Raw genomic sequence first — 13103 nt, forward strand, 5'->3', positions numbered from 1 at the left:
AAGTGATAACACTCAAGCCCTCTGGCCCTTATATGGCATGTAAGGGGACACCCCCAGATGCCAAGCCCCCATGATTCACATGGCGAATATAGCCTCTTCTTAGGGTAACACATTTTTCCACCCTGCTCCTATGGGCATCCACTCATAGGGCACCATGGATTGAGCTAGTGGGAAGCGACTAATAAACAACAAAGAACCATTAGTGGCTAAGTCTGACGTAATGTCACTTTAAAGCTGTTTCAGGTTGTAAATCCAAATAGATGGCTTTTAGGTTTGTTTGATGTGATGGGACTAATTATAACTTTCATCAAGGGCCTCGTCACTTCTTTCTAATTTCACAATGGAGGTTTAGGGTTTTTCAAATCTTGTGTAAACCAAGGAGTTTCATCAAAAAGGCAAAAAGTTTCATCATTTAAGGCAAGCCTTCAAGGTTAGCAAAAATAGCATAACAGTGGTACACTGGCAAGCAGACCAGAGACTGTTTTTTGAATGGATGTCAATGGAGGAGAGACTTCACTATGCTGAATAAAGTGCTTATTGTTTAATGAATTGACAGCAATATATGTTTGCTATTAAACTTTAATTTTGGATTTATCTATTAATAAAGTTTACACCAAAAAAATGCTGTTTTTTTTTACACAAGCCATGAGCAATGTTGCGATGGGTAGGATTCAGTTTACAGCAATTCTCATTCATTTCTATGGTATCTGTCAACAGTGACAGAAATTCAATGATGTCAAGGCTGTAATGTGATTGGTTATCAAGACACACATGATCCAAATTGACCTTTATGCTTTCTCCAATGGTAGAGGCATGGAAATTGGTATTTCTCAATAATAAGACCATCTCTGGTTTCATAATACCTGGTGTAAGCTATCCATTAGCATTCATATCCAACTCAATTGGTGCAGGACCCCCAGAATTGATTTGTATTCTTCCATCTTTGCTTAGGGCACTCATTTCTGCTCCAAGGTTATGTTTTAAGAGAGGAGAATGAACATATTCCAAATGAGTAGACATTTATATTGATGAAGTTTGTGTTTATCTCAAATATCGTTCTCCTGTGGATTAAGGAGAATGAAAGACAACGTGTTTCCTGTCATTAATGTTATTATCAATCAGGTGGGTTGAAAGGAGCAACACTATACCAGGGAAGATGACTGACATGGTCAATACACTCAGACAGGACATCCACCTGTCCATCCAGTTCCATTCATGTTTTTCTGGGAAGGATGAGAGATATAATTTTGCCAGGTCATTCTGACTGAATCCTGTCACTCTATTCTTAAGAGTGACAAGTATAGAAAGCATTCCGGCTCCATCATGTTACACAATGACACACACAATAGCTATTATTACAAACAATGCTGGTCTATGGAAAAGTAAAGCTCACGCTCAGCCATAAAATAACTTTCCTCTCTGTCTCTGTCCACTGTGACATGAGAAGTGATATGTCGTCATTCAAATTCACAATTATAAAAAGCACATCTGCTGCACTAATCTTCCCATTGCTTTTAATGGACGATGTACATAATACTGCAACGAGTTAATGTGTTTTTTTACAACTAAAGGTATGTTTACCCAACAACAATGTACTAAAAATGGAAAGGTTTTCATTTTGAAAGGTTTTGTCAAAACGTTGTCAAAACGAAAAAAACAAACAAAAAAAAACCTGCTGTATTATGCATGCCAGGCCAGTAGTTGGCGCACATACGTTTTTAATTGAAAATGGCGTTGTGCAAATGGCCCCTAAATTTTGTTGAAGTAACACAGGTGTTTAGTAGAGGCCTAAACCTGCAAAAATTAAAAATAAATATAAAAATAAAAAGTCCAAGAGTGACCGTTGAGCCATTAGAGGGGCGCTGGCTCATTAATTTCACTGCGGAGCCAGCTCCCACCCTTGCTTTCACCCCTGGACTCACTCAAAGTCACCTGTTTAATGTACCGGTCCCACCCTGTTATCTTCCCGCCCCACTGTCTCCATCTCTGCTGGCTCTGTCAGATCACAGTCACTCACCTCCTCCGCTCCACCCTCGTCGCTGACTTCGGCCAGCTTTTCGGCTCTGCCTCGGGCCACTTCACCACCAGCTCAGCTTTATGAGCTTTGTGATCTTTTGGCTATAACTTGGGCCTCCAGACCCTTGTCTCCACCTTGGCCAGTCAGTCCTTTGGCTCTGCGCCCCCTCAGCTCCGCTGTAGTCTGCCATCACTAAGGCTCCACTGGGCTCCCTCGTCCTTCCAGCTCCACCTTAGTCTCTCGTCACCCTGGTTTCGCTGCAGACTTCCAGCTGTGCCTCAGTCCTTCATCTCTCCAGCTTCACCATTTCTGCCTCAGTCTTCACTCCCTCCAGTGTCACCCCATTCTGCCAGGCCCCAGTCCTCACCTCAGTCCCTTGAGCCAGCAACATTGCCTTGGACTTCCAGGGGGTTATCAGAGTTATGTTTAGTTTCATTATGTTTTTGTTCATGTGTTTCAGTTTCCTCTATTTTCAGTGTAGCATTCTCATCACACTTGTTAGTTTCCTTGGCTTCTCATAAGTTATTACATATACCTGTCATCTAATCAGTTCCCTTGTTATCTCTGTGTATGAGTACCTCCTGTTTTGCTCCATTCTTGATCTGTTTTGTTAACATTATATGTGGAAAGTGTTTCTCCTGAGATTCTCCTAAGTATTTCTGTTGTTGGATTAAAAGGCGATTAAGAATGAATTGTGGTATTCTTTGTGTTAGCTTCCTAGCACTCGTGACACTATACCCACCAAATAAGTAAGCAGGTAGACATAAAATGTTGATTTTAACATCTTACCTGTATACTATTTTAAAGCTCCCGCTGAGAAACAAATCCACTAAAACAAGATGAAAAATGCAAAAATATTACAATAACATTAAAGTCCTTTGAAGTCCTTTTCGATGACACTTTAGAATACTGTTCCGTCATTAATGAATAACTACATAGAAACAAATGAGTAACACAATATTAACATTCTAGTAACTATTAACTAATAAGAAACTCTGATTAACAAATTCATACTTAAAGGTGCCCTAGAATTAAAAATTGAATTTACATTGCCATAGTTAAATAACAAGAGTTCAGTACATGGAAATGACATACAGTGAGTCTCAAACTCCATTGTTTCCTCCTCCTTATGTAAATCTCATTTGTTTAAAAGACCTCCGAAGAACAGGCAAATCTCATAACACAGACTGTTACGTAACAGTCAGGGTGTACACCCGCAATATTTGCATATGCCAGCCCATGTTCAAGGAATTACACAAGGGCAGGACGTCTGGACGTCATCGGACTAGGTAAGCAAGCAAGAACAATAGCGAAAAATGGCAGATGGAGCGATAATAACTGACATGATCCATGATAACATGATTTTTTAGTGATATTTGTAAATTGTCTTTCTAAATGTTTCGTTAGCATGTTGCTAATGTACTGTTAAATGTGGTTAAAGTTACCATTGTTTCTTATTGTATTCACGGAGACAAGAGCCATCATTATTTTCTTTATTAAACACTTGCAGTCTGTATAATTCATAAACACTACATTCTTTATAAATCTCTCCAACAGTGTAGCATTAGCCGTTAGCCACGGCCTCAAATTCATTCAGAATCAAATGTAAACATCCAAATAAATACAATACTCTCATAATCCGATGCATACATGCAGTATGCATGACGAACACTTTGTAAAGATCCATTTTGAGCATTATATTAGCTGTGTAAACATTGTTTATGCACTGTTTAAGGCAAGCGCGAGCTCCATGGGCAAGGAGCGTGAGCATTTAAAGGGGCCGCAACCTGAATCAGCACATTTCTAATTATGTCCCAAAATAGGCAGTTAAAAAAATGAATTAAAAAAAAAATCTATGGGGTATTTTGAGCTGAAACTTCACAGACACATTCAGGGGATACCTTAGACTTATATTACATTTTGTGAAAAAACGTTCTAGAGCACCTTTAATAGCACTCAGTTTAATGAGGTAGTTCACTATTAGCTAACTATTATCTACTATTATCATAACTACTCTTTTTTCATACCAATTTTTTCTCCAGGAGGTATGAAAAAAATAGTATTTACTGATTAGCTAATTGTGAACTACTGCATTCAGCTGAGCGCTAATTACTAATTTTTTAATCAGTTTCTTTTTAGTTAATAGTAGTTATGAGAATGTTAATATTATGTTACTCATTTGTTCCTGTGTAGTTCATTAAAGGTGCCTGTGACGAGCAGGGCGGGCGAGAGCCGCGAGGGAACGGCGCGAGGCCGGTGACGCGAGTGTTAATGAGCGTCACCTGCGAGGCGTGCCGGCCTCGAGTCTCTCACGGAGGAGCTCCGGAGGCATAAAAGGAGGAGTGACATCAGTGAAGGACGAGAGAGGACCAGGCCTGGACTTTACGTTATGTTTTATTATGTTTGTGTGGCCGGCAGACGTCCGCGAGGGTCTGCCGGCATTACTTTCGTTTTGTTCTTTGTTTATTTTTACATTAAAGTTACGTTGAATGTTCGCCGGTTCCCGCCTCCTTCTTCCCACATCTACTGACCTCGTTACAGTGCCCTAGAACGTTTTTTCACAAGATGTCATATAAGTCTAAGGTGTCCCCTGAATGTGTCTGTGAAGTTTCAGCTCATAGATTTTTTTAAAATTAATTTTTGTTAACTGCCTATTTTGGGCCATCATTAAATATGCACCGATTCAGGCTGTGGCCCCTTTAAATCCTCGCGCTCCCTGCCCCAGAGCTCGCGACTGCCTTAAACAGCATAAACAAAGTTCACACAGCTAATATAACCCTCAAATGGATCTTTACAAAATGTTCATCATGCATGCTGCAGACATGCTTCGGATCATGTGATTACAGTATTTATTTGGATGTTTACATTTGATTCTGAATGAGTTTGATAGTGCTCTGTGGCTAAAGCTAACATTACACACTGTTGGAGAGATTTATAAAGAATGAAGTTGTGTTTATGAATTATACAGACTGCAAGTGTTTAATAATGAAAATAGCGACGGCTCTTGTCTCCGTGAATACAGTAAAAAAAATGGTAACTTTAACCACATTTAACAGTACATTAGCAACATGCTAACGAAACATTTAGAAAGACAATTTACAAATATCACTAAAAATATCATATTATTATGGATCATGTCAGTTATTATTGCTCCATCTGCCATTTTTTGCTATTGTCCTTGCTTGCTTACCTAGTCTGATGATTCAGCTGTGCTGCTCCAGACGTTAATACTGGCTGCCCTTGTCTAATGCCTTGAACATGGGCTGGCATATGCAAATATTGGGGGCGTACATATTAATGATCCCGACTGTTACGTAACAGTCAGTGTTATGTTGAGATTCACCTGTTCTTCGGAGGTCTTTTAAACAAATGAGATTTACAACAAGAAGGAGGAAACAATGGTGTTTGAGACTCACTGTATGTCATTTCCATGTACTGAACTCTTGTTATTCAACTGTGCCAAGGTAAATTCAATTTTAAATTCTATGGCACCTTTAATAACAGAGCAGTACTTCACTACATTCAATAACAGAGACTCAAAATTTTATTTTACAAGTCTGTGTTGTGATACGTGTGACATGTAGCTCCAGTTTCAGTAACCCGGATGAGACAGCTGCCGAGTTTTAAGAAATATCAGACTGCTAAATGCTGGAATTGGTTAGACTTAAATAAATAACTGTTTTAAAGTTGCATGACAACTTTTTTTTTTTTTTTTTTTTTTTTTTAAATACAGGTTTGCAAATGTAATGATTATTTGGTCTTGTCCAGTTCTAAAAGTATGTGTTATATAAAATGCATTTCTTTCTGAAAATCTGAACATCTGTGATACTCGATTATCATGGAGGATGTCACAGCAACTGTTATCACAGGGCTTATTGTATCCAAAGATTGTTATCATGCATTGTCTGCACAGATGGTTTCTTTCCTGTCACTGAGTATTTGTTACACTGGGTCACAAATACAATACAAATGAAGTGACAGAAGTGTAACTGTTTATGTCTAACAAGCTTTACTATTTCAGTCAGTTTTAATCTGACAGTTGCCAAGTAGCCTATGTACAGTACGGATTGTCAAGTGTATTTTGTACTTGAATGAAAAGAAAACAAAACCATGTAAAATAAAGCTGTATTTGAACTACATTGCACATTTTACATATTTTCAAATTTCCTAGCTGAAACCCAAAAGCAAAAATAAAAATTTTACATGCAAGCATAATTCATAATACTTATTAGAATATAATATTTATTAACATTATCAATCACTCAAATACATCATTCAATAAATTAAAGTAAAATCACACATTCATTGCAAGATGGACTAAGATTTGTATGCTTTTGGCCATCCAACATGTGCATGAAGAACAGTTGTGAAGAAAACACGGTAGCACCATACAAGATTTACTGATTAGGAGAAAAAATGTGAACGAAATATAAATACATTTTTAAATTCCAAAGCTAGAACTATTAAATATTGTTTTGCAGCAAGTCCAATATGGTGAGCAGAGATACTCGGATCACCTCTAATTTAGGTCAGCGAGTCCAGGCTGTGTACTGTATTATAAATTGCTACAAGGGAAAGAGTCAATGGCATAGAGCTGTTTACTCTTTAATCTTATCTCCAGGGGCTTGTGACCTTGTTCAGAGCACATTGTAGGAGTCAGACAGAGTGAATCTTATATAAATGCAGAGCGACCAACTGCATACATTACTTAAAGGCTGCTCAAGGTTTTTTTCTACAGCCTATATGGGAAAATAGCTTTTTAAACATACTTTTAAACATTCAAATGGAACAAATGGGGTGAAATTTATAAATATATATATTTAGTTGTTAAATGGAAGAGAAATGGATGAATATGAAGAGAATGCTTCAGAGAGGGAGCTTGCGATATTAATCTGGGCAGGTGAATGAGGTCTTACAGCAGCCAGCACCTCTGCATAACAGCCACTCATTACCATCTAATCTGGAGCACTTGACTAGCAGTCTAACATGTTCAAGCTTACATAATGATTTCTGTCTCTTTCCTGGTGTGAACTGTCTGGATTGATAGCTGTGTTTTGCTCAGTGGAAGCTGCTGTGGGTTTTAAAGTCACCACGAAATCAAAATGAACAATTCTTAGTTTTTTTATGGAATATTGTAGTATTTATAATGATTTATCTGTGAACGTAATTTTTTTTAAAGGGTTAGTTGACCCAAAAATGAAAATTCTGTCATTAATTACTCACCCTTATGACCTTTGTTAATCTTCACAACACAAATTAAGATATTTTTGATAAAATCCGATGGCTCAGTGAGGCCTCCATTGCCAGCAAGACAATACTTTCAATGCCCAGAAATCTACTAAAGACATATTTAAAACAGTTCATGTGAGTACAGTGGTTCAACCTTAATGTTATGAAGCGACGAGAATACTTTTTGTGTGCCAAAAAAACAAAATAACGACTTTATTCAACAATATCTACACTGTAAAAAAAATCCCAGTAAAATTTACGGTAAAAAACCGGCAGCTGTGGTTGCCAGAATTTTACCGTAAAAAATACGGAAGCAATGTAAAAAAAAAAAAAAAATCTGTTCAATTTACAGTAAAATAACATATTTCATTAACTGATATTAATGTTAATTTACCAACCTAATGAAGTACTAATATCTGTTTTGCACCTTTATAATACACTGACAATCACCAAACACAGTGGTGATGAGAGTCACATGATTAATCAAAGTTCATCACAAGCAGCTTTTCCACAAGCTGAGAAAGACAACACTAACATATAGAAGGTGCACACAGTGTCATACACACACACACTAAACACCATCATGGTAACACACATGACATTTTAAAAATGCAATAAACATTAATTTAACAACATTAGGTGTAACATAAAACCCTAATGTACATAACTGATTAGAAAAAAATGAGAAAAACTAAGAAGAAACAGAGTTATTTCAACGAAAATATATCAAATGTGAAGTGTCACGCAGGGAATTGTGGGAATGTCAATTTATGGTTTTTCACTGTAAATTTTACAATGAATTGTTATTTTCACTTCCAAAAACTGTGAATTTAACGGTATTTTACCGTAAAATTACATTAAATGTACCGTTTGAACTATTACAGTTATTCACCGTATATAGTACGGGAACTTTCTGTAAACCAATTAACAGTTTTTCACCACAGCATTTTTACAGTCTTTTACTGTTAAAAATCACGGTCATTTTTACAGTGTAGTGATGGGCGATTTAAAAGAACTGCTTCGTGAAGCTTCAAAGATTTACGAATCTTTTGTTTTGAATCAGTGGTTCGGAGCGTGTATCAAACTGCCAAAGTCACGTGATTTCAGTAAATGAGGCCTCACTGAGCCATCGGATTTTATCAAAAATATCTTAATTTGTGTTCTGAAGATAAATTAAGTTCTTACGGGTGTGGAACGACATGAGGGTGAGTAATTAATGACAGAATTTTCATTTTTGGGTGAACTTACCCTTTAAAAATTCATGTGCCCTTGTAATCTTTAATCAAAATAACTTGCAGCAATATTTCTTCTCTGATGATGCCTTTACTGGTGTGAGGGCGGGGCAACCTGTCACTTACATGACATCACAGCAATAGCAAACCACATCCATCCAATCAATTCCAGATGAAGTCCTGCCCTACATTTTTTTTTCTTGTTTGAGAAGCCGTTTCACTCAGATATATGTCACAACTGGCTAGAAAAGATACCGCAACTTTCATTTCATGCACAACCCAAATCACTGAAGTGCCATGGACACTTTGGTTCACTCATCACAAATGGTTTAAACTGTAAGAATCATAAAGCCATTAGTTTATCTAGGACATTTAAAACTTTTTTTTTTTTTTTTTTTTCAAAAAACATATGTAGAATATTTGTCACATTAAATCACCAAAACAAACAAATATTAGGAACAAAATCACAATGGGTTTTCACCTTTTTTTTTGACAGGTGCTGTTTCATAGAGATATTAAGACTGCATATGATGCTGCAAGGGTTTACACCGTTTATCACAATTATATGAGAAGAAACATCTAAGTGGTTTAAAAATGATGCAATATGCAGTTTTATGGCTAGTAAGAATTGTTTTGTTTTTTTCTCAGTTCATCTGTCATTGTCAGGTGCATTGGTAAAAAGTATATAAAAAAAATTACTGTATGAACTTTACCATGCACATATAAATATAATATAATGACAGAACCAGAACTGGAGTCAAGAAAACAGGAAAGGGAAGGGCAATGAAGACGTGACAATGTTATCACAAATATAATGTATGACCCGTGGCTTTTGCTGATAACTAACTTATCATTCATATAGCACTTGATTATGTCACCCTGATGGCGTCCAGGCAACAAATCACATGCAAGTCAGCAGGACACACTATTGACCTACTTGATAACTGTGAGTGACTGGATATACAGTAGGTGTTCACTGCTAAATGTGTGTCAACACTAAACGAAGAGCTGCAAATCAGGTGAACATTCGAGCAACATCAGTAAATATGCAAGTTAAGCACCCCGAAGAAAGTCATAAAACATCTATGAAGCATATTTAACTCAAAATAAAAAACAGGTAAACGTATCTCTCAGGAGAGACAGAGAGAGACCAGACAGTGCTTCAGAGACCATTATCAGCCAATGTGTACGTAACTTTGAAAACACGGCAGCCTTTAAAAGCAATGGAGCGTTCTGGCTGAGCAGTTCCCCAAAACTAATCTTGTTAAAAGCGTTTCCCCTCTAATCCCTAAGGACTCCCAGATGCTGGCATATTAATCCCACTAAAGCATCTCTGAAATCCAGCAGAAAGGCAAATCTGCATCTGAAAGGTACAGTTCATTAGAGCCACAGGCTCTGAGAGCAGTTATTTGAATTTAAAAGACAATTTTCACATGTATAAGGGTTTTGATGTTATTGTAGGCCTGCACATAGAGTGAAAAACATTTAAAACCAAATATTTCTATTAAAAGATAGAATTTCTTACATTAAGAAAGCATGCCGATAATCACAACCATGGGGAATTTCGCTTGTGGATAGAGGAACATGGCACAACACAAAAGCATGAAAAATCATACAGAAAAAATCAATCATTCAAAGATCATTTGTTGAGCACACTTCCGTATTAACATTCAATAGACATATATATGTATTGGCCATACAGTGCTGAAAAAAATTATAATCTACAAAATGAAATAAATACTTTATTTGGATCAGCAGCAAGAAAAATGTCATTGGTTCTCAATGTGCTTGATTTGTTATGAAGATGTCTGTGGGAATACCTAAAACTTTAAAGCTGAAGTGTTTAGTTTAGTTTATTTATTTATCTCTTCAATTTAAAATTAAGGAAGTACAATATATCTGTACCATATCAGTTCTCTCTCAATATTAGAGATTTTTAAATCTGTAGTTATTGGATATTTAATTGAGAATGCTTAATTCCCCTATTTTTACATTTAGATGAAGTGAACGTTAGATGGTGGCAGAGGTAAAAAGTCTTGATAAATGAAATCTTTATCAAAATCTGAAAATTAATATCCATTTTTCAGACTGTAATGTTGTGATGCCTAAATTCACTTGTATAATTTAAAACTATTTATTTTAAATAATGTAGACAAAATAGTATAGATTTTAAGTATCGGCCATTTACTGTTTATCAGCCAATACAATGTAAATATTTTTACATTTGTACATGAAATTACAGACTTCACCTTTAAAGAAACATCAAAAGATCCACTTTTACAGCTGTAGACAGGGCTCTATATTTCATAGTGAGACCAAAATCTCTGTGGCTGGGTAAAAACTAGGCGTTTGAATCTTCAGGTCACAGATTATGTGTTGTTTTTGATCTTGTACAGGCGCTGGGAACCATTTATTCCAACGGCCTACAGCACAACCTATAATGGATGAAGCTTCTTCCCTGAGAGGAGAGGATCATCTCCACACCACTGAAAGAAGCCTGAAAGGGTGTCCTGACACGACTTTCTTATTAAAATACAGACCTTGTTCACCTTGTAGGCTGTGGTCCCCCATTTTCCACCTTGAAACAGGCAAAAGTACAACAATAACGGCACAGCCAAATTTCAGATGTCATTTGCAACAGCATGCACGTTCAATTTTGAGCCCTGTGTAAAGGAAACAAAAAGGTGGAAGGAATAAGTCAGATGACCAAGAGTTTGTTGAGATTGTGTCCTAAAGTATAAGTCAGTGGTAGTGCAGCTGGTTTTCAGTCAATGCCAGCAGGTTCCACAGTGACAGAGGCTGCCTCCACCGAACCACCTGGGAGCTGTCTGGAGGAGCTACTGATGCGCCCTACTGAGAGGAGGGCAGGACTGGACTCTGACGTAACAACGATGGAAGGGATCCGAACCAACAGTCTTTTGTCATCAGCTTTGTCTGAGACCATATTTGGCTAAATGTGAGACAGAGAAAATACAGTGAGTGAGTAAATAAATAAATAATCTTTTAAATAACACACACACATTATATATATATATATATATATATATATATATATATATATATATATATATATATACATTATATACAAAAAAGACAAATTACAGCTATACAGTTTTTATTTTACTATGCAGAAAAAAAATGCAAATCAAAAAGCCCACAGGACAAAGCATACATTGACTAAAACAATCAGTTATTAATATTTCATTGGTTCTTTCTTGTTTTTGCATGTGTTAATAATTTCATTGCGTTGTATTGTCTAGTACTACTTTTAAATATATATTGTGACTCCATATATACAGTCAAACCAAAAATTTATCCGAATTTTTTTATATTTTTGATATATTTTTACTAGTGGGTGAAGGACACTATAGTTCATTTATGTAAGTGAGGATAGCAAAATAAAGGAAACTGTGACATATTATACCCAAAAATTCTTCATACAGTGGACTACCAGTAAAACTGATAAAAATTTGGAACCAAAAATTATTCAGACACTTTGTGTTATCTGACATAAAGTGCACAGCATACAGTACCTACTGTAGCCAAAGCACAATAAAGTCAGTTAGCCATTTCCAAAGCCCATATTTACAAAATATAGATTCTGGGAATCAATACTCTGGTCTCATGAGACCAAATCAATCATTTTGGATCTAACAGCATCCAAAATGTTATTGTGTTGCTAGAGGAGGAGTACAGGGAGAAGTGCCTGGTTCCCACAGTAAAGTTCAGTGGTAGTAAAGCTCTTATATAGGGATGTATGAATGCTGAAGGAGTTGTGCTTTATCAATGCTGTCATGAATTCCCACACCATTGTGTAATTTAATACACAAACTTGAAACAGAAGATGTTACCCTTTTACTCATTCCCTGCATAGTTGGGCATTTTTTTCAACATGACAATGAGGATATGCATTCTCCCAAGGATCCCCCCATTAAAGATCAGGGCATTTAAGAAGCTCATCATCCAGGAGTTAAACAGGACAGATGTGACAGTTTGTCATGAACTTGTACACTCCGTACAAAGAAGGGTCAGAGCAGTATATTCAAAATTATGGAGGGCATACTAAGTACTAGAATATTATACATTTGTTGAATTAAATCTAGGGTGTACTCATTTCTGCAATCCTTAATTTAAACTAAATTGGCTAATTTACTTATTTTATGGCTATTAATGACATATTTTTCAGTTTTTATTATGTATATGTTTAAAGGTGCCCTAGAATTAAAAATTGAATTTACCTTGGCATAGTTGAATAACAAGAGTTCAGTACATGGAAAAGACATACAGTGAGTTTCAAACTCCATTGTTTCCTCCTTCTTATATAAATCTCATTTGTTTAAAAGACCTCCGAAGAACAGGCGAATCTCAACATAATACCAACTGTTACGTAACAGTCGGGGTGTACGCCCCCAATATTTGCATATGCCAGCTCATGTTCCCAACATTATGAAAGGCATTAGACAAGGGCAGCCAGTAACGTCTGGATCTGTGCACAGCTGAATCATCAGACTAGGTAAGCAAGCAATAACAACAGCGAAAAATGGCAGATGGGGCAATAATAACTGACATGATCCATGATATCATGATATTTTTAGTGATATTTGTAAATTGTCTTTCTAAGTGTT

General features: G+C 36.4%; 1 protein-coding gene across 1 annotated transcript in view; it reads right to left on the reverse strand.

Moving 5' to 3' along the window:
- Positions 1-8625: 8625 nt before the first annotated feature.
- The window catches only part of usp54b (ubiquitin specific peptidase 54b), a 207456-nt gene continuing 202978 nt past the window's right edge, over positions 8626-13103 (reverse strand). Inside the window, 1 exon segment of the mRNA XM_048169864.1 lies at positions 8626-11428. Within this exon segment, the coding sequence (XP_048025821.1) occupies positions 11243-11428 (186 nt within the window). The 3' untranslated portion in view covers positions 8626-11242.

Source organism: Megalobrama amblycephala, linkage group LG20 (genome assembly GCF_018812025.1).
Source record: "Megalobrama amblycephala isolate DHTTF-2021 linkage group LG20, ASM1881202v1, whole genome shotgun sequence".
NCBI lineage: Eukaryota > Metazoa > Chordata > Actinopteri > Cypriniformes > Xenocyprididae > Megalobrama > Megalobrama amblycephala.